Below are 23,434 nucleotides of genomic sequence, written 5' to 3'. Positions count from 1 at the left end.
ATATCCATGACATGATAATATGTAGAAAACTCTTTAGGTACGGGGAAGAATTTTCATGACATTACCCATACAACGGTGTTTGGATGATTTGATAAAGAAGTTTAGCATTGTGCTTCAAATGTTCTTATTGAAAAATCGGAGTACCAAAGACATGCTTCGAGATAGCATTGACATTGTCATTGGGTAAAGATCATACTTTGGATACACAAAGGATCCATCAGGAACAACTTATAGAATAAGTCTTACAATTTCCTCATGGAAGAATGAATAAACTTACTAAAATGAAAACTATAACAATAGGTCCTCCCGCCAGGTGTGCTAGGCATGACATCACCTTATCGGAGGGCTGTTTTTTGCTCAACCCTCTAAACGGTAGTTTTTTTTAGGATACGGTGGAGAGGCAGTTTCATCAACTTTGCTTGGAAATTAAGCTGTAGCTGCTAGTTCCGGCTTGCTTAGAAGCTAGAGATCGTACGTGCTGCCAAGGTGATTCGTTTCCGGTGGTGGCACAATTGAATTGCTTCTGTGGTGGAGTTGTGTTCCTGGCACTGATTAAAATCGCCGGAGAAAATATTTAGCAGCAACATAAATTGCAGCAGAAGTTGCATCTCAAAAAGAATACACCATTAGAAACTGCATATGTTATATTTTTTGATGGTATAACTTTTGTGATACAAAATTTGTATTATATGGACCAAAATTGAGTATCTAGGGATACACGTGCGTCTTTTAAACCGGAGGAAAGGAGGAAGTAAAAAAACCCCGCAGATTTGGGCCCTGGGAGTGGATACGCGTTGCAGGTATAAATTGTGTAGAGAAAACACATGCAAAACTCGCGGAAACAGCTCAAACGGCAAAGGTACCCAACAATTTATGCATGCATATGCATGGAGGGTTTGTTGGGATTGTTTTCTGCAACCAATCCAACGGCACACCTGGTTTAGGCAAATTACAAAAAGCCGTTCTGGGCAGACTCCATTCTAATCAAGAAGCAGAGTCCTGCCGTGTCCCTAAAAACAATCTCGAGAAGCCAACGGATACTTTCTTTTTCCTTTCCTTTTTGCGATGGAGCAGCGGCTTTATTGCCCGTGGTAATCGGCGGCCAAAAGGTGTGCCAGAGGAGCATCCTCCAGTCACGAATCGGTCCGCTGCGAAATGTACAGCTATGGCGCTTCCGAGGCCAAGCAAAGGAAAGAATCACACTTGGCCAGGCACTCCCGGCGCTCGGCACACAGAAGAGCTAGCCTCGATACCGATGCCAGAGACGAGGAGGCCACCGCCATCTTGGAGGGTGACGGGAAGACCGAGGAGGATGGTGGTGGCGACGGAGGCGGAAGCGGAGGAGGAGGAGGAGGGAGGCTGTATGTAGCCGTCGGGAAGGACGAAGAGGATGGTAGGTCCAACCTCCTATGGGCCGCTCGGAATCTCCTCGCCGGTGATGAGAAGCTTGTGTTGCTGCACGTCCACCAGCCCATACACAGAATCATGACTGGTAAAATTAAGATCCAAACTCTCTGCACAAAGTAGTGAAGATACACAATAAAATGTTTTGCTTCTCCACACTGCATAGTACTTATATTGCTGTTGCTTTTGTCTTCAGTCACTTGCTTAATTAGTACTTCCTCCGTTTCTTTTTAGTCTGCATATAAAATTTGGTCAAAGTCAAGCTTTGTTATCTTTGACTAAGTTTGTAGAAAAAAATGTTAAGATTCACAATATGAAATCAATATTGTTAGATGCATCATGAAATTACTTTGCATACCATATAGCTTTATTATTGTAGATGTTGATATTTTCTTCTACAAAGTTGGTCAAACTTTAGAAAGTTTGACTTTGAACAAATCTTATATGCAGACTAAAAAGAAACGGAGGGAGTACTACAATCTATCTCTCAGTTCCTAAATATAAGTCTTTCTAGAAATCCCAACAAGTGACTACATACGAAGCAAAATGACTTATGTTGTACTCCATTTAAAATGTCTAAAAAGACTTATATTTAGGAACGGAGGGAGTATATGTCTGTCTCTCTATCTATGTATCTATCTATTTATATGTCTGCCTGTCTGTCTATATATGTATTTATCTATCCATCTTTGCTGATCAAATTCTTCTGTCGCAGGATTCCACACGGTTGATGCAAGCCAGCTCCATGAGAAGGAGCTCAAGGCGTACAGGATGGATGAGCAGGAGGAGATGAACACACTTTTGAACCACTACCTCGACTTTTGCAGAGATTCTCTCATGGTCTGCTCAGCTTAAAACCGGCCAATTCCATTCTGAAAATCATGATGCATGTATTTTATTCACTTCTTGTTGATTCAGATGAAGAATTATTTTTTTTTACAGATGCAAGCCGAAACGCTGGTGACCGAGAAGAACAGTACTGCGAATGGCATCATCAAGCTCATCGAACAGAATCACATCACAAACCTTGTCATGGGAACATCCTTATTCTCACCTGACATCCAGACCAAATACACCTTCGTAATGAGGTTTTCATTGATAAACACACACACTGCGGTCTAAGCTTGTTTCTGTGCATAGATATATAGGGGAAAGGACCGCGATAGTTGTGCAATTATATGTAAATTTCTTATTTCCTGTACGTGAATTAATGTCTGCGCTATTGTAAACAAGCGGCCATAAAATAGCTAGGCTGCACAACCAATTAATCGGTATAATTCGCTGCCCTTGTGTAAGTTGCCACACAATCCAAAATGTGTCTTCCTTGTGTAGTAGTATTACTTACTTAGCAAATAACAATTAATCACAATAAACTCCCAATACCAAAACACTACTAGTATATATGGTAATATGGCTTTACTACTTATCATCTCCCCTCCCCCACTCTCTGCAGTATAAATTACAAGTCAAATACTCCATTTAGTAACCTGATTTATGTATGTTGATTGTAAAATCTTTCATGTGGACAGGAAGAGCAAAGCACCAAATTCAAGAGTTGCAGCAATTGTGCATCAACAAGCCAAACCATATTGCCAGATCTTCTACATTTGCAACGAGACTCTTGCTTGCTCTAGGTATGACTGTCATGCATGCATTGGAGCCCTCAAGTCAACATAAAAAATATTGCTACATAGAATCTGCAAATTTCAGCTCGAGCGACTACCCAAAGTTATTTCCAGATGACAAAACAATGGTTCATCATTTTCAGGGAGGCCACTCTGTGTTTGACAAAAGTAGAGTCAGCGCAAAGCAACTACACGAGCAATGATTCAGACAGATCTGAGTTCCCTGCAAGATCCCAATCACTATCACCAGGGCATACGGGTTTCTTCGGCTCTACAGATCAGCAAGCCCTTGAACGACGATCCAAGCAGATAGTTAGCTATACATATCCTCTATTAGCAACGATAACAAATAGCAAGGACAACATATCAGGTGCAAAGGGACAGTCAATTCATACGACGACGACAGAGTTCTCCCTGAATCCCAGCCAGCAAAGCTTTGGAGGACCTTCACCAGCTCTCAAGGATTTCAACAACATGAATGGTTCATTGATGCCTGTTTCAGTTGCAAGCTCTAAAGAACATCAACACTCTATGGTAAGCCATTTTGGACCGAGCAGGTTTATCTAAGCATAGCCACACCTTTTTCATTTGAATTGTCGTATTTATAGCGAGACATATTGGTCGCCCATTATCCAAAAAACAAAAACTACTAATGGGAATCAAGTACTGCATTGTTCAAAATGTGTACACGATATAGTCCGCTTGCTTATGTGAACATCGGAGATGTGCCACTTGCTTCTAATTATAGTAAGGTAGTTTTATAATTGATGTATTCCATAAGCAACAACAGTCAATATTAGAACATTTTTTCAAAGTCCTCATTAGTATCGAGATGTGCATGTCGTTTTTCAGAGGCACAATCAAGGACTGAATTGGAGACACCTAGTTCTGAAAAGAGACATTTGGGTGTTGCTTGTTGGTTTTCCTTTTGATAAAAGAGATATTCATGAAATAGAGAATGCCATCAGGAGCTTTGGGAAGATGCTGCTTTGGGACAGAGCTAGGAGTACTAAGGCTGCATTGATGGTTCAGATTAGAGTGGATGAACTCAGAGATGTGCCAGTTAGCATTGTGATTGGAGACTCTGAAAATCCGAACTCTGAATCCTGGATAGTGCCTGTTGTTATGGTGCAGCAAGAGGCTTTGGGGGAGGGACCTCCAGATGAAGATCCTATTACCATAGATGGCAACTCTCATCCACAACCTGTAAACCCTTTTTTTCAGCCAAATGAGCTCAACCACTTTCTGGGACCTGTTGCTCTATACCAAGCTCAGGATATCATGCATAACAACCAGGGCAACTTCCATCAGCAAGTCCTGCGGAAGGCTGATGTAGGTGATGACAATCATGAAGAAGAGGAAGAATATCTGCCTGGGTGGGGACACTTGGCCATGGGAGCAGAAATTGATCATGAACTTGAAGGAGAATTTCTGGAATTAGCTGAGTTAATGCAACCACTAGATGAACAGCAAGTACCTGAGGAAATGCCAGACATGGATGCTAACGATGATATCGCCATATCTGTTGGCTCAAATGGGGCTGATCTTGCTCACCAGGAGGGGGATGTGCCACAACTTTTGGTGGGAAATGATAACTTAAACCCATTGGGCCCTGTTCAAGAAATTCTCAATGGCCCTCCAGACCTCAACTTAATGCTTGGGCCACCTGAGGCCCATCAACTAGTCCAGAATGTGCTCCCCCCACTACAGAATGTGCTTTACCCATATGTTTTCCATTTGGAGCCACAGAATGTGCTCCCCCCACATGTTCTCCATTTGAATCCAGCAGTGCCTGCTGTAAGTTCTCAGCTGCAGTCCACTGATGCATCTTATGCAGCGGAGCCACCCCTTGGATCTAAGAAGAACTTTCTAGTTGATCTTAATTTAGACTCAGAAACTAATCAACCTGTTAATCCACCTCAGCCTGTCCATTATGCTGCATCTGAAGAGGACAATTCTTTCTTTGCTCTGAACTTAGCTGCAGGAGATGGCACTGTTATTCAGCTTGCTGATCTTACTTCTGTTCCTCTGAACTGGGAGGTTAAATCTGAAGATAGCGAATCTGTAGATGAAGAGATTGAAATCAATGAGCTTAGCCCTGACATCAACTCTAGACTTTCAGCCAACTCTACAAGCAATGAGTTTTCTCAAGAAGGTTCCGATTCTAGCTGCTCTCCCCCACCAGGTTTTTCCATCAAAGGCAAACATAATTTTGTACCCCCACTTAACACTATTTCAGCTAATCACATTATTGTTGCTGAAAGCCTTGGGGCTTGGAAGCCTCACTTTGCTGATGCTGCTAAAGATCTGCCAGCCACCAAGGTACCATTGGATTGGATTAACTTTTTTTTGCTCCATCTTGTTAACCCCAGATACATTTGATTGGGCGAAAATGTTTCTGCAATCCTCAATGTGGCAGATTATATTAGAAGGAAGCAATTGCAAAGAATTCCTAGATTTTTTCATTACTAATTCATGCCCTACTAACTTGGCTCCTGTCTATTCCCAGGCAGTCATAGAGAGTAATAGGAGCCCCTTCTCCACTCGAGGAAAAGATGGAGCACCATCTCCACCTAGCAACCAAAAGCTCAAAGGGAAGAGAAAGGAACGTCCTCTTGTGGTGGAATCTGAGGTAAGGAGAAGTGAGAGATTGCAACACATTAACAAAGGTTTAAAAAAAGACTTGCCAAGATGTCAATTGTATGGCCTGTCTAGCTCAACCTCCAGCTTGCAATAGCAAAATCATTAAAAATCTAAATATCTCTTATTGCAAGGTTGATGCAAAGAACTGCACCGAAGAAAACCTTCAGAAGAAAAAAGTTACGAAAGGAGGAAAGCCACCAGCATGGAAGGACTAAAAAGATGCATGATGCTGTTGAGAAGAAGAAGAAACAAGCTGCTGTTGGGTGCCAACAATAGCTTTAGGGGACATACTTTCATATGCCCTATTTCTGCCCCTGTACTAAGCACTTTTGCTTGCATGTTTCTGATAGTTTGGACTATACTTATGTGGAACCTTATTTTGGCAACATGGACCATGAATGTTGAACATGTCTGTTGGACTGTTGGATATATGTTTATATGGAACCACTTATTATCTGTCTGGTGCTCCTGGTCTTTTGGGGAACAGTGTCCAATCATTGGTATAATGAGCTGCTATACAAATGGTTTTTAACCCCTTTCCGCAAAGGCATTTTAAACCGTCGCCAAGTGAGTGTGGGAGATAGGGGGATCCTTCCCACACGACCCAAAAACTGTCAGGGATAGGTAGTAGGAATGCGGGCATCTATCCCAAACGCCATTCTTCACACAACTGTTTGTGATATATCGAATACCCCAGATGCTCCATACTTGCTACTCGTGTGTGCTGGCATTACCATCGCAGTCGGTATTTTGTGGTGCTACATTTACGATGCGCGAACCGTCACAAACAGTTCACGGTTATAGAACATGTATGATAACTAGACAATCACACACATTCACTTTTCACTAACCGTACGCGCTAACTAATTAAGAAGATTAGCTCATCATCATATGAGTGTCGGATAGGATTACAAAACATCAAACCGTCGTAACAGTGTTGTACATGATAACTATCACACACGCTATTCTTTGGTGCAATGTTTGCGATGTGTACCACATCAGAAACAATTCATGATTGTAACTCATGTACGATATGACAACTATCACAAATATTTAGTTTGCTCAAACTGTTTGTGATATTATCTGACATCACACACGCTTTGCAAATGGCAACTGTGTGCATGCTCGCACACTTTTCCTCTTTGTGAACTGTGTCGGATTATGGTGTATATCACACATGTTTGTATTTTACCGATCATGTGTGTTGTAATGACCTATAGAGTGTAATTTCACCCAAATTTAATTGTCGCTATTTAAAAATGTATCAAATTTGAATTTGAAAGTATGTTATAGCTTTATTCATATCCATCAGGTTCAAACAACCAATTCATTATTCGATTCATGGGTACGTATGTTCAAGAATTACATAAGCACCAAATAAAGAATGATGAACCACAGTTGTATACTTGTACTATTAAAGACGATAAAGAAAGAGGCGAAATACGTTATGGTTACTGAACAGGGTGAAGTGGAATGCCCATATTGTGCCCTCCTCCATGCAGAAAGCATGCACGACTCTAGTCCAACCGCTTGTTATGGCCGACCTCCCATCATTTACTGTCTTCATGAACACATCTAGATAGTCATCGTGTTTTGGTACAAATACTTTAACCTTTGGATGCTCATCAATCATGTAGTTTGAGAGGTAATCTTGAGTAAACTGTTTTGGGAACAACTACAAAGGAAAAGGATCGAGACGTTGTCATCTAACACAACTCATTATGGGTAGTAAAAATAAGGTTGCAGTGTTCTTACAATCTTACTTACCATCTTGTTTGCTATTGTCTTGGATAAAGTGTATATAAATAGTTTAATTGCCTTCTTTTCACCCGTTTTACTAACAATTTTTATCAGCTTCCTCACTAGATGATGGTTCATCAATATCTCAGTGTCCATACGTAGAAAGGGTCGAAGCACGGATCTTTACCGATGACATATGTACCTAAAAGCACCAAGTTCATATTAGAAGATCAACAACCACTACTACAGAAACATGCATTAACGACAGTGCCCAAAAAACTGTTGGTCGTTAAACACCCGAGTTGAGTTCCCGCATGATTGGATCAGTCTACGTAATACCTTCAACAACCACCAGATTGCCCGTTGCTAAGTAAGCGGTTGTTATTGTTGTGATATTGTTTTGCGCGTACAATGCTCTAACAAACTCACCTCTCAGTGTGTTAAAAAATATTCACCTCTCCTTTATCTCTCCTCCCATCTAAAAGAGAGCGGGACAGTTGAATATTTTTAGCGCAAAGTGCTGGCAATTTCCATCAGATAACCCTCTATAACAGCCAACAAATATTTATAATCTGTTAGGATCCCATCCCTCTGCATCTCTTTCTCCTCGCCTCCCCTACCGTGCTCAATCCACGACACCTCTACAATCCATGGATCGCATCTTCCTTCTGTTCTACACCTATCCGTGCTGCATCCTGCACCTCGCCGGTCGCCTCGACCCTGGCCCAGGAGCGTCCGCGCTGCCGTCTGAACGTTGTTGGTAGCCTTGACCCCGTAGCGCCCGCGCTGCTGCCTGTACCTCGCCGGTCGCCTCAACCCTAGCCTGGTCAGGCGCGTCCGCGCTGCCATCTGTACGTTGCCCTCGACCCCAGTGTGCCCGTGCTGCCGTCTGCACATCCACCAACGCGATTCCGTTGCAGGTTTGTTGGTATTCCAGTATTCGTCCTTTGTTTTTTTGTTGCACGGGGTCTTCATGTACTGTATTGATTGGTCGGTTAACTTATTTTTCTACATAGTCAACTAATTTTTGCATTACCATATTAATTAAGCTTTGTATTATTGTAGTGAGTACTCCAGTAGTCATGATGGATATTCACTGCAACAATTTACCACCATGTGGAACCAGAAGTTCAATCAGTGGTTCAAAGAGAAGGTAAGACAAAATGTTCCAGAATAATGTGTGTATTTACGCACATATGCAAGTACATTTCTATATCTCCGTATGAAGATGGTAGCATAGCTATCTATTACTCCATAGGTAGCTAGCTTGCACGAACATGATAACATATTTTACTGGTATGGCATGAATAGATTTAGATATCGTGTTTAGATTCGAGATAGACTCCTCTGCACACAGAACAATGGGGTGGTTGTAGTTTTAGAAGAAGGGGATAACGGTAATACAGTAGAATATTCTGGCATATTGACACTTCGACTGGATTCACGTATTTAACAAAGAGCATGGGATGAAGAAAGACAACAAACATGGAATCCTTAGTCTTAACCTGCAGTGTTTGCTTCGAACAGATGAGCCTTTTAGTCTGGCTAGCCAAGTTTCCTTTTTTTTGTCAAGGACAATCTTATTAATTCTCTGGTTACTTTCCTTTAGCTTACTGCTTAGGGTGTTCATAGCCTTGCTAGTTTGCTTGTTTTTTGCCGCTAACTTGTACTTATACCCCCCCCCCCCGATAACTCCCTCACTAGTCTCTTGTAAATATGTGACTCTCTATACATTGTTGCTTTATTTTAAAGGTCAGTGGGAGCCACTCCCACTGTCACAAAGTTCCAAAAAAAATAAACGTATGGCATGCGGTAATGAAACATCCATCATGCCATTCTTATAATGTACCACATGGATAGTCCAATGATGAAGCCTCTGAACCCGAGCCTGACGACAATGGCGACGAAGATGACTTGCTTCAAAATTCGACAACAACATCGCATAGAAAGAGAACAACATGATGCCACGAATTTATGCAAGTCTTAATCTGTAGTAATCAATTTGCTTCATATTTTTTCTTTCACCTTATTAATAAATAGTGACACAAGTAGTTCTGTACTTACTTTATTTGATTTAGCATTCAGTAATTCATTTTCAGTACATAAATATTCACTATTTAATTTAACTATACTTTGTACAACCTTTGTGCACACTTTAGAATAACGCTTTATGTATAGGTTATCCGACTGAGTTAGCAAAGAAATCAAGTGAGTAGCAGATTTCAGTAGAAAAAGGGTTACACACAGGCTCATATGCAAGAAGAGGAAGTGGTCAGAAGAAGTACGAGTTGGCTACAAAAGGTACTAGTCAAACATAAAAATATTATTCAAGCTATCTTCTACTGGATGATATAATGTGGTTGCTTGTTTTCATAGATGTGATTGATGCACCGACAAATAGACAAGGCTTGTTTAGTACAAATTGGGATGCAGATGATTCTGAAAGTGAGTTTCTAGGTAGCATGTATTGTCCCTAGAATTATTTCTATGCTTTATTGTCTTCAAGTTACTCATAATATATTACAGGTATGAATGATGAAGTTGATGCCAGCAATGATAGTGACATGGGAGATGATATGGATGAATTTTATGGTATGAAAAATGTCATTTTTTATATTTTATTCCTTCATCCACCCTACTACAGATTGGTTGTATGCTTCCAGACACTGCAAATGGTGTAGATGAGTTAATAGTTGATGAAAATATTGAATGTGAATAATCCCAGGCTAACCATGGCCTTGCAGCTACCACCAAGACTAGTAAGCACAACAATGGAACTGGATCTGTTTACGAAAATCTGGAATTAGAGCAAGATATTTGTGAGGACCAGCATTAAGTAACGCTATTTTGTTCTTCTAAACTAAAAGCTTCCGAGCAAGACAAACAAGTACTTGTAGAAAAGTACAATGGCATGGTGCAAGAAGTGTCAGAAACTAAGCGTCTTATGTCTGAGTTCTCATGAAAGGCAACATGATCAAGTTGTTCTTGTACATTGATTTTCTATGCATTTATAATTCGTGCCAATTTATTTACAAGGACTGACTTTCATAAACTACTCAACATTTTGTAGGATTGATGGTCCACGGCAAGATATAGAAGCATCAGACGGTGTTGTATTCACCGATGAAGAATGATATCCATTCAAACAATGATGGTGTCCCATGATTGAAGATTGATTAATATTATATTTTCTAGTTGTCTTGTTTTCCAAATAGATATGAGCAAGTATATTGGTCATATAAGGAGTGCTTTTGACTCAAATGTCTTAAATGACATTTTAATTGAAGAATTGTATGTCAGAATTTTTGTATTTCTATTAATAAAGAGGCTATGATCCTTTCAGTTCAGATTATTGTGTTTCTATATTATTATGGATGTTAAAATTCAAATGTTGGATGTTGTGTAAAGCGATCGTTGAACGGAAAGTTATACTAAATATAAATGGTTTTCAAGTATATCAAAGTGGTGAAGAGAGTGGTCGGCAATGATACTTTGGTCCCCATGATAATATTATTAGCATCCTTTGGTCACCATGATAATATTATTAGCGATGGCAAAACTTGTTGTTAATACCATAATTGTGGTTTTTATTGCCTTGGGATTGACGACGACACACCCTCTCGTCGTTATAAGAATAACGACTGCAAAAGGTATGTGGTCATTATACTTTTAACGACGGGGCCTACTATGACCAGCAGATTGTGGTCGTTATTGACCTTTAACGACCACAATCGGACTTTCAGCGACCACATTTACCGTCGTTGAAGACTGTTTTCCTAGTAGTGAACTATTGCACAATGATGTAGTATAACACTCCCTCCGTCCCATTACATAATACTCCCTCCGTCCCAAAATAAGTGTCTCAACTCTAGTACTAAAGTTAGTACAAAGTTAAGACACTTATTTTGGGACAGAGGAAGTATCTTACAACATTGTGGTATTGATCCATGCTCTTTCGTGCCCATCCCTGTTTTCGTTTCAAGCAAGAGAGGCGTCCGACGACTCTGACAAGTCCCAGTCTGAGGTGAGCGACGAGGACAACGAAAGCAATGTGAGACCATCATGATCCATCTGCCAACTTTTTCCCCATGATCCCCTAACTGCTCAACATGTTCTGAATATCTGAAAACTTGTTGTGGTTAGGGGGACTTGTGATGCGGCACGCAAAGCAGCAGCTGGGGGAGGGGGTCTCTAAAATGTCGCCGCTTTCGCTCATTGCTAGTGTCACCGATTGATTATGGATGGTTGCTGTTAGTTTAGCTCCTTAGTAGTACCTCCTAGTCTTTCAGGAGGCTGATGCTGGTAGCTATAGTCTGTTCACCGATTGATGATGGGTTGTTGAATGTACTTACTGTTGTACCCGTGGCTGTTTAAGGAATACTTTCGCGTTGAAAGAAATAAAATGGTCTTGATACATGCTTGTTTGAAATCCTTGTATCTCACTGTCGCTGGAACAACGCTCGTCAAGTTTGTGAATGTTTGCTATGGAGCCCAAAATTGAAATGGACTACAAAAAGTTTGAGGCCCAAAAAATAAATGAATCATATAAGGCCGCGTCCTATAAAATAAAAAGGCTGAATTCTTGGGCTCGGCCCATGTAGTTGACACAAATTGCTTGAAAAAATATATAATAAATGGGCTTGGCCCACAAAGACGGTTGAACTGGACCGGGCTGAATATTGTCAGTGATCTTTTCAATTGGTTGCAATTTTGCCACGTCAGATTGCCACGTCGGATCCGACATGGCCTGGGCAGACAGCCAGTGACCAAAACAAAAGGTCATGGGTTCAACGACTTTCTGTTTTGGTCGTAAATGTCTACGACCTTCTCACAGAGAAGGTCGTTAATTTCAGTTTACGACAGTCAGCTTTTGACCTTCTATTTTTGGTCACAAAATGGTCACAAATGAAAAACAATGACCTTTCAGTGACCAATAGTCAAGGTCACAAGTTGACATATTTCTTGTAGTGATTTCACCCACTTATCCTGCCAGTGGCACGTCATTGGACGATGTTGGGCGAGCCAATCCATCCCCAGAATGCCGTAGTACGCTCCTATCTCCAGCTCGCGCATGGGTGTCGTGAAGGTGTGGCCCTGCATCCACCACTTGAGGCCGGGCACCATGAGATTGCAGGTGAGTTTGTCGCCATTGGCCATGCGCACCTCCGTCGGCGGCATCTCTTCGGTGGCGAGGCCGAGGCGATCAACGAACGCCTTGTTGACGAAGTTGTGGGTACTACCCGAGTCGAGCAGCAGCAGCATGACCTGATTTCCCACGAGCGCGCGCAACCTGATCGTGGTCGCCGAATCCGTGTCGTCGAGCGCCTGCGACGAGAGGAGGCAGCACTCTGGCGCGTCCATGGCCTGAGCAGGGGGTTGCGCCACTGGGCTCGGGTCGTCGAGCAACTGCAGGGCGTGGATGGTGTCGTCCGAGAGCACCTCGCCTTGGTCGCCCACGTTGATGGTGAGCAACTGCACGCGTTTGGCGCAGCGATGCTCTCTGGAGTAACGATCCCCGCACTTGAAATAGAGGTTGTTCGCACGACGGAAATCGTGCAGCTGCCGCTCCCGCGCGTAGTCGTCTCCTTGTGCACGGATCGGCGTGGCCGCGGCGCGCTGTGGTGGTGCCACTATGGCTGCTGGAGGTGGTCAACCCGCCGGCGTGATGCGAGGGCGTGCACGGGTCGTGCCCAGTTCTTCCTCTTGGATGCGTGCGAGCACCGAGGCGCACGTGATGCTGGAGGGTGCCTGGAGGCGCACCGGGGCGCGCGGCTCGTCCTTCAGGCCGAGGAGGAACTGCGTCACGAAGAATTTGGTGTTGATCGACCGATCGAGCGCGAGCAGGTGCTACATCTGTTCGTCAAACGCGGCGCGCTACTCGGTGACGGTGCCTGTTTAGCGTAGTTGCAGCAACTTGTGCATCACCACTTCAAACTCGTCGATGCCAAACTCCTCCAGGGTCGCCGCAGTGAAGAGATCTCATGTGATGTCGCGATGCGTTTGTTGGAACGCCTGGAGCCAGTGTGCAGCCTGGCCGTTGATGTAGAGCGCCGCGGTGGCGACCCAGTGGTGGGCGGCCACCTTGTAGAGCTCGAAGTGTAGGCGAGGCAGCGGTTCAGCCACAAATATGACGCCGTGCCGTCGAACTTGGGAAAATCGTGCTTCGGAGGCTTGTGGTACTCGTTGGTGTGGTAGACCGTCGGAGACGCGGTCCCCGCAGCGACGAATCCGCCCTGTGGCGGCAAAGGTAAGAGCGGCGGCCGGTGGTCGCCCAGGCACGTGTCCGACGAACACGGGGGCGCTGGATCCGGCACCGGGCGCGGGGACGGTGGAGGAGGAGGAGGCGGAGGAGGTTGCTGCTGCGGGTGGGCGGGCTAGTGAAGGTGCGTGGTGACCGAGCCCGTCGGAGAGGCCGACCCTTCCACCGTCTTGCGCGTGAGATCGAGGTCCGCTTGGGTCAGATCGAGTTGCCGCGATAGACCGCGCACCTCCTGCGAGATCTGGGCGTTGAAGGCGGCCTGGAGCTCGATCTGCTTCTCGTGCGCCACCTTCTGGTCGTCGACCTTGGCGAGCAAAGCCTCGAGCATCTTGGTAATGTTGGTGTTCCCTCCGCCCATGGCGATGAGAACTTGCCGCGTCGCCACCGAGGCCTTGGAAGGAGCCGTGGTCCTATGCTGAAGGGGATCGAACCCCACGACGAGATTTTGTGCGGCTCGCCGAGGCATTTCGCGCCGGCGCGGTGGATGTTACCCATCCTCAATCGAACACCAGGAAGAAAAAAATTCGGCAGAATTTGGCTTTGATTACCAGCTATAATACCCCAGGGAGAGGGAGAGGATCTAGATCGAGCAACAGGACGAGAGGAGCAGGAGAAGGCTTGAAGAGGAAGGAGGATTCGATTGCAGAGGGAAGTTAGATACAGAGAAGTGTCAACACACGCATGCCACTCACGGCCTCCTTTAACGTCACCCACACTCGCCACTTGGCCGGCCAGCTGGCTGGGCCCACCAGTCAGCTCTAGTGCACACCAACCATAGGTTAGGTGTGACACCTGGGGCCTCCTCAAGGAGAGGCTGGCCGAGCTTTGCCCTGTGCCCGTGCCCTTGGGCATCGACAGCTCCTACCTTGCTGCTGCCGGCCTCCTTGACAACCACATGCCCAGCGCGCCACAGCTCTTCTTGCTCAAGTTCTGCTGCTATGACCGGATGGGCCTCCTGCACGGTAGGTGTCAATTTAACCACATAACCATGCTACTGCTCAATTTTTTATGGATACGCGTTAAAAAAAATTAAAAAAATCTAACGGCTACGAATTTCGAAGTCTAACAATCAATGATCAGATCTTTCTGATTATTGTGGGAATTTCTAGCTAATTTCTCTATTTTTTATCCGTATTTTCTTTTAATATATTAATAATAGATTAGTTTGTTTCATTATGCTTATGGTGGAACCCAGCTTCTGTTTTGGAGGCGTCCTATAATTATGAGTATAAAAATTGCACTTGAGAAGAGAAAAACACGTGAAATTAAATGTGGGCTGGCCAAACTGAGAAACGGCAAGGGTGGCGTGTGCAGCCACTGAGCTGCATACTCACGCCAACCCAACAATGGAGATGGAGGGGTTTGTTAAGACAGTTTTCTGCAACCAATTCAACGGCACACCCACTCTAGGAAAATCAGTTTCTTCTTCATCGTCGAAGCGGCAATCTTTTTAATTGAGACAATAATGGCTATTCTTTTTCTTTTTGCGACGAAGCCTCACGAGCTTTATTAGCCGCCGTGTCAAAGTGCCAGAAGAGCATCCTGCAACCACAAATCGGTCGGGTGCTTGATCTTGTGATCCAGCTGGGAGGGCTCTATTGAGAGAAATTTATCCATCTATTTGACGATCTTGGTCCTGCGAATTTGCAAGAGTTTGTAAGCCTAAGCCTGCTTCATCATCATCTGGCAGCGTGATGTACAGCTACGGTGCGAGGAAAGAATCCTACCTGGCCAAGATCAGGCACTCCCGGAGGTCGTCGTCCAGCAGCCTAGGGAAGCTATATGTGGCCGTCGGGAAGGATGAAGAGGACGGTCAGTCCAACCTCCTGTGGGCGGCTCGGAACCTCCTCGCCGGCGGCGACAAGCTGGTCCTGCTACACGTTCACCAGCCCGCCGACAGAATCATGATCGGTAAAAGCTCCAAACTTTGACAATCCGCATAATTAAATGTTTTCTATCCGTCTGTCTATCTATCTATCTATCTATCTATCTATCTATGTTGATAAAATTCTTGTGTCGCAGGATTCCGCAAGATCGATGCAAGCCAGCTCCAGGAGAAAGAACTCAGGGCATACAGGTTGTCTGAGAAGGAGAAGATGAACACACTTTTAGACCAGTACCTCGATTTCTGCATTTCTTCTCTCCAGGTCAGTAAGCTAACTCATTCTGAAAGCATAGAGCATAGACTTGGTGATTGCTCTTCTAGTTCATCTCATCTCGCGCATGACTGTTCTCTCAACAAACAAATTTACAGATGCAAGCTGAAGCGATGGTGATCGAGAGTAACAGCCCCACGAATGGCATCGTCAAGCTCATCGATCAGAATCACATCACAAACTTTGTCATGGGAACATCTTCCTTCTCACCGTATGTCCAGACCAAATACAGCTTCATAACGAGGTTTCATCGATAAACACGCACATCGAAATTGTCAGCGGGTAGCGCTGCAGTTTCTATATATACACTAGAGCAAATCACTGTGTTAGTTATATGTATATGTAAATTTCTTATTTCTTATGAATTCTCTGCTATTCTAACAAGCTACAAGAAGTGACGATAAAATAGGCGGATTAACTCCCAATAATTAGTTAGCAAAGGGCAATCATGAATTGACATTAAACACCGAATAAACAAACACTACTTCCTCCGTTCCATAATGTAGTGCATATAGATTTTATGAAAAGTCAAACTTTACAAACTTTGACCAAGTCTATAAAGAAAATTATTTATATCTAGAATGAGTTCTTTTACTGTACCCTGGAATCAATATAAGCCCTCCATTTCGCCTAATCCAATGGCTGATCTTATCTGATACTCCAACCTAACTACTAAGGAGTACTACCAGAAGACACTTGGGAGTACCTTGAGCTTAGGGGTAAAAACGTAATCATTTAGGCAGTTATGCCTGATCTTTTTATCCACATTAAATCTGAGTGCGTTACGGCTGATGCACATCACCTAGACTCAGTCAATCGCTGTTGGTTATTTCTGAACTCTTTACGAAGCGGGAGAGACGCCAGCGATCAGCCTGTTCTACGCGCACTGGAACCGTAGAATCTGCGCCAACCATGGTTGGCCGTCGGCGTGCTTGCTTGAGTGACGACTACCGGCTGGGCAGAAGATTGGCGTCAACCGTACCGTCGCCACCAGAATAGGGCCGCGCTAAACGGTGATGGACACAACGACATGAGGTCGCATGGCTGGGGCTCTGTCGCGTGGGCATCTGCGGGAGTTGAATTGTTGTAGCTTCCACGTATAGACGCACACACCAGACTCTACCTAAATTTAATTGGACCGCGAAGACAATTTCTGAACACATTGACTAGAGAACTGATGAGCAGCGCAAACGAGTTCACTATTTTGCTCTGTTCTTCGCTGCAGATTGTGAATTTCTGTTTCAATTTCCCATGTACATGTTAATATCCACTCATCAATTTTGTCTACGGAGCAAATGATGTGATTATTAAACTGCACACAATTATCTAGTAGTGGCAGACTGCTGGGTATATCGCATGATTGAGATCCAGCAATGGCAGGCAGAAGGGTATATCACTTGATTGTGATCCAACAATGGCGTGCACGAAGGAGATTTGGCGGCTGCGGGGTGGTCGCCATAGGTTTGGGATTAGGGAGGACGATGCAGACACGCGTGCAAGTGGCACCGGCCCGTGTGGCCATGGTGGCGCAAAAGAACAAACAGGTGGCCATGAGCGATACCCTGGAGTTTCGCTTCTGGGAGCCGAGATTTATGATCAGATTGGGATTTTTTTTCGAGATAGATCAGCGATTAGATGAGGTCAAACAAAAATGACTAAACTGCCCTTTTAAATAAAGGGCTAGATTTAAGTGGTACTTCTGCCTCTGCTTAGGGAGTACCAGGGTACCGTAAAAGTTCTCATCTACAATACCAAATATATATAATATGAGATTATGTCTTGTAATGTATCCAATGTTTTCTACGTATTTGGTGTTATAGATGTATATTTTTTTTTCTCTCCAAATTTGGTCAAAGTTTGTAAAATTTGATTTTTCAAAAATCTAGATGCACTACATTGTGGAACGGAGGGAGTACTAGCTAGCATGGCTTCCTTTACTAACTATTATCTCCCACTCTGTCTAAAGTCTTAAGTCGAGTACTCTAGTTAACAATCTGAGTTATTTATGTTGATTCTGAATCTTTCACGTACAGGAAGAGGAAAGTGCCGAAATCAAAAGTCGCAGCCATCGTGCATCTACAGGCCAAACCATATTGCCGGATCTTCTATGTTTGCAACGAGACTCTTGCTTGCTCCAGGTATGACGACTGACATGCAGCCCTCAAGCTAACATAAAGAAAACACCTTACGTTATTTCAGCTTGAGCGACTACCGTAAGTTATTTCCAGCTGACAAAAAAATGGTGTCATGGTTCATCATTTTTGTTAGGGAGACCACTCAGCTTACTTCAAAAGTAGAGTCACCTCGAAGCAGCAGCAGCAGCACTGATTCCTATCAATCTGAGTTCCCTGCAAGACCCCAGTCACTATCACCAGGGCATCCAAGTTTCTTCGGCTCCACCGATCGACAAGCCCATCAACGACCGACCATGCCAGTTAGTTATACTTATCCCTCGCCTGGATCGACAACAGGCGTAGTGGAAAACATATCGGGTGCAAGGCGGCAGTCAGTTGATATGACACAAACAAGTTGCTCACTGATTTCCGGGCAGCAAAGCACTGCAGGATCCAGTTCATGTTTCTCTCTGAAGGATTTGAACGGTATGAATGCTCCTCCCGTACATGCAAGCTCTAAAGAACAACGACACTCTATGGTAAGCCACATTAATTGGACTCAGCAGAGTTATCTAAGCATAGCCACACCGTTTTCGTTTGAATCATATTAATTTTATGGCTGTGTGCAGAAGCTGCAGCTAGGATAATTTTATGTATGTCTGTGTCTGTGTGTACAGACGCCAGGAGAACTATTCTTCCATTATCTGAAACCAAAAACTGTTATGCGGAAATCAAGTATGCTTTTAAATATAAATATGCATTATAGGCTAATAATAAGATATGAACATCAGAGATGTACCATTTGCTTCGTACTTTTAATAATACTTATTTGGATAATGTTGTCATGCATACCTAGAATTCAAAGCAAACACAATGTTTTATAGGTAGAAACTGATGTGCAACATGATGTGATTGAGCAACTGCGCCGAGTCCACAATGAGCTGGAGCGCTCAAAAAAAGAAGCATCCGAGGGCCAGCAGAAAGGCGAGAGGAATATGTTTGAAGCTTCTATGATGGTATATATGTTATTTGTAATTGCCACATGCCTTTATGTATCCATTATTGATGCCTAATGCACTATATTTTTTTCCCGAATTTTCTCTTGTCTAAACACATACTCCCTCCGTCTAAAAAAACTTGTCCCAAGCTTATCTCTCTGGTGCTAGATACATTCATTTGGGGGACAAGCTATTTCGGACGGAAAGAGTAGCATTTATATTCCATGGTGCATCTGTCTCTCAGTCTCAGCTAAGTGAACTGTTTCCTTGCAGTTCATGGCACGGGAGAATGCACTCCGCAAAGAAAAAACGGAGGTAGAGGAGAGACTGGGCAGAGAAAATACTGGACTCCGGAAGGAGCACCTCCAAATATGCAACGAACTGCACAAGGCAAATGAGAAAAGAGCGGAGCTGGAGGAGATGCTTCTCCAGAAAAATTACCTAGTGGCAGAGCTCGAGCAGTCGCAAGGAGAGCTGCAACGCGAGAAAGACCATGTCACAAAGCAAGTTGAGTAGATGTGCCAAGAAAACAGTAGCAGCGTCTTTGTATTTGGCTCTGCCTCTACCACTACTACTAGTGCCATTCCATTAACAGAGTTCAGCCACATGGAGATAAAAGAAGCGACAGCCAACTTTGATGACTCCAAAAAGATCGGGCAAGGTGGGTGTGGAACCGTCTACAAGGGATTTCTCCGTCATACTACCGTAGCCGTAAAGAGATTGAACCGTGAAGGCACAACAGGAGATAAAGAGTTCAATGACGAGGTATGTAATTTAATTTTCATCATCGTATATATTAAGAGCAACACATGCTGCGAGATGAGGAAAACTAGTAAACGGTGCATCTAACTAACTATGTGATTTTCCTCTGATCGATACATGTTACAGGTAGAAACACTTTGTAAGATGAGGCATCCGAACCTTGTCACCCTGATAGGAGTGTGCAGGGAGGCCAACGTGCTGGTCTTCGAGTTCTTGTCAAATGGAAGCCTAGAGGACTGCCTGCAGCACGACCACCAAAGAGAGGCGCTCTCATGGCGAATGCGCGTGAGAATTGCTGCCGAGATCTGCACGGGACTTATCTTTCTCCACTCCAACAGACCAAAAGGCATTGCCCATGGTGATCTCAAGCCCGACAATGTCCTTCTCGACGCCAGCTTTGGCTGCAAACTGGCAGACTTTGGGATCTCCCGTCCCTTGAATGTGACAAACACAACAATCACCCCTTACCACCGAACAAACCTACTCAAAGGCACAATGGGATACATGGACCCGGCATACATTGCCTCAGGGGAGCTCACAGCACAGTATGACGTCTACTCCTTTGGGGTGGTGCTTATGCGGCTGATAACTAATAAGAGCCCCCTAGGCCTTCCTCATGCCGTGGAGGCAGCCCTAAGAACTAACAAGTTGCCAGATATAGTTGATACTTCTGCAGGGGAATGGCCATCTGAGCCTACTAAAGAGTTGGCAAGACTAGCACTCAGATGTTGTCGGTATGAGAGAAAAGAGCGACCTGATCTTGAAAATGAGGTCTGGGATGTGATTCAAGCTATGTTGAACTATCCAGAGGATAAATGCAAGCCACCAACATTTTTCATCTGTCCAATGACACAGGTTCGTTAACCAATCAAAGAAACGATGAAGCACTAGCTAGCTTGGATCGTGTGATGCCTTGAGTCTCATCAACAATTATCTTATGTTTGCCTACAGTCTTTACAATTCAGTCAACACTTTTGTCAATGTCTACTAGCTACTCCCTCCGTTCCGAATTACTTGTCGCAAGTATGGATGTATCTAGATGTATTTTAGTTCTAGATACATCCATTTCTGCGACGAATATTTTGGAACGGAGGGAGTAGTTTGATATTAAGCTTGCATCATTTCTTATACTAATATTTTCAGGAGATCATGAGGGATCCATGCATCGCTGCTGATGGATTTACATATGAACGTGAGGCCATCAAGGACTGGCTTGCAATGGGGAACAAAATGTCCCCCATGGCCTACCTCAGTTTGGCACACCATGAGTTGACACCGAACAATGCCCTTCGCTTTGCAATTCAAGAATGGCAAAAGCGACAGCAACAATGATTTTTTAACCTTCCATTTAATTTGTATGATGCCACGTTTATGGTGTGAACCAAACGATTCTGAAGTGTGTACAGACAGTGTTAGAACGGAGAGAGAGGGATTGTTGCGGAATATAATGGATGTGTTATTGAGCCTCGAGGGTGAGTATATATCAAAGTTTTAAATCGCGGGCTAAACCATTTCGCGGCAAGCTCATTCAAACGCTACAGGCACTATAGCTGGAGATAGCGGCCGCTAACCCATTTCGCGGCTACAGTGCATGTGCACGCATATCCCACGTTCAAACTAGTACATGTGCACATTTTTCTCAGAAAACAGGGGATTTTTTTACAGAAAACAGAGGATTTTCAGGGTAAATTCAAACATAACAAGTATAATAGAGTTCTGCACCAGTTCAACACATACATATCAATATAAATCAAAGTCTGCAGCAGGCATAACATCACCAGTTCAGCAGTTAAGTTCAGTTACAGAATAACATCACAGCACGTCCATTACCCGAACCTAGACGTCTGCAATGCAATCTCCAGAGCCTGTCATGTGCATCTGTTGAATCAACAAACAAATAAAAGATGGATAGAATCAGAGGGCTCCTGTACCTCGACAGAGCGAGTGTTGGAGCCGTGTGAGACTGAGATGTCATGGTCGTGGCCGGCGGCGTGCCCATGGTCGCTGCCTTTGCCTCCTCCCCATAACTGAATCCGGCTTGCGGCAAAGAAGAAGCCTGCCGGCCGCCGTAGCTAGCAAGAACAGCAGCCGCCGCAACCTTTTCAGATGGGAGGCGGAGAAGGGAATGGGGACTGGGACACGCTTCTATGTTTACTGGAGGAGCTGCTATATGTATCTGGAGATATTTGGGCCGTTTCTGGTCTGTTTGGGCCCTTTTGGTTCAGACTTTTGGCCCATCCTGCGAAACTGCGGCGACCGCGACCCCAAATCGCGCCGTTTCGCGCGCGATCGCCCGATTAGCGGCAGATCGCGGAAATTGATCGATTGCGTCGCGGGGAGGCTCCCAGCCCGCGATAGCGGCGCTATCGCGCAATTTTCGCCGGCGATCTTAAACTTTGGTATATATTGAGTACAAGACTTGGAGGGTGAGTATATATTGCCAGACGGTCGGACTGGAGAGAATAACGGCCGACGGGCTGACATCCCCCGCCTGTCGTAGCGGGAGCAACGTGGACGGTGTCGCGTCGCGGACGCGTTGACTGTAGAGGAAGCCGGCGAGTTGCTCAAGTGGATAATAGCCCTTTGTGCCGATGGCGAGGTAGCCGAGAGCTTAGGATGGTGTAGCCGTGGTCGAGGTAGCCGTGCAAAGAATGCTGGGGGATGTCGAGTCGGGGGTGACCGGTGTCGAGGAAGTTGCCGTGGAGCCACGGGCGCAAGGAGGCGTTGTGTTAGTCATGGGCGCAGTAGTGTCGAAGTAGTGATGCACCGAGTAGAGGACGGTGTTGATGAGGCATCGCGCCGGGTTTGCCAAGCCCAGGGACACGTCGTGGACGAAGGCACACATCGGTGTTGCCAGCACCGGGCATGCGTAGACAGACGAAGACGAAGTTGACAAAGCGCCGCACCAGGCTTGCCAGACCCGGGGACATGTCGTGGACGAAGGCACGCATCGGTGTTGCCAGCACCGGGCATGAGTAGACGATGGACCTGCACGAGCCGTACGCCATGTCGAAGAAACCGGAGAGGACAACAGAGAATGACTCAACGACGGTTGCCGCGCCAATCAGCGCGGGGCCAAGGTCGCCCGCTGTTGTCGAAGTAGACGAAGTGGTCGGGGTAGATGATGGCGACGCTGGCGACAAGCTGATGCTGGACGAAGACGAAGGAGGTGGACAGGTAGCGGCGGCTATGGGGATAGCGGCGGCATCGCCCAAAGTAGAGCGGCGGCGGCGGCCTGACGGTGGCAGCGGCTAGGTTAGGAGCGCGGCGACGGTGCTCGAAATAGGCGAAGAACCCTAACAGCGTGACGAAGACCAGCGCGGACGGTTGCGTTCCTGCACCAAAGGAGGCGGAGCGGCGCATGCCACGGGAAGTCGACGCGCGGGTACGGCGGTGGACCGTGGGCCGCGACACTACGACCCGAAGGGGCGACGCAATGGCGGCGGGTAGGTCGGCGCGACGATGGGAAGACCTCGGGGTGGCGGTGGGGACCGCGGGCTGCGGCGCTACAGCCTGAAGAGGCGGCGCAGCGGCGAAGAGCGGGTCGGTGCAACCGTGGGGACGGCCTCGGGGCGACGGGGACCGTGTATCGCGGCACTACGGCCCGAAGGGGCGACGCACGAGTCGTTGCAGTCGTCAGGAGAATCACATGGCGGCGGCGCTGCGGCACGACGGGGGGCGACGCGGCGGCAGCCTGTTGCTCGATCGGTGGAGGGGTGCGCTGAACTCAGGG

At 45.3% G+C, this 23,434-nt stretch overlaps 1 protein-coding gene and 1 pseudogene across 1 annotated transcript; both read left to right on the top strand.

The window, feature by feature from the left end:
- The first annotated feature begins 1,155 nt into the window (after positions 1-1,155).
- LOC147974232 (U-box domain-containing protein 33-like) lies at positions 1,156-21,272 on the top strand (annotated as a pseudogene).
- On the top strand, positions 15,168-18,900 carry LOC147974233 (U-box domain-containing protein 33-like). Its single transcript, XM_087519423.1, has 5 exons — positions 15,168-15,582; positions 15,694-15,818; positions 15,926-16,038; positions 17,861-17,965; positions 18,096-18,900. Exons 1-5 carry the CDS (start codon positions 15,366-15,368, stop codon positions 18,550-18,552), a joined length of 1,017 nt encoding a protein of 338 aa, XP_087375549.1. The 5' UTR covers positions 15,168-15,365; the 3' UTR covers positions 18,553-18,900.
- Positions 21,273-23,434: the final 2,162 nt, after the last annotated feature.

Source organism: Triticum urartu, chromosome 4A, assembly GCF_056163025.1.
Source record: "Triticum urartu cultivar PI428250 chromosome 4A, HENAU_Tu73, whole genome shotgun sequence".
Lineage (NCBI taxonomy): Eukaryota > Viridiplantae > Streptophyta > Magnoliopsida > Poales > Poaceae > Triticum > Triticum urartu.
Note: the sequence above shows the minus strand (reverse complement) of the source record. Positions and strands in the feature narration are given on the sequence as shown.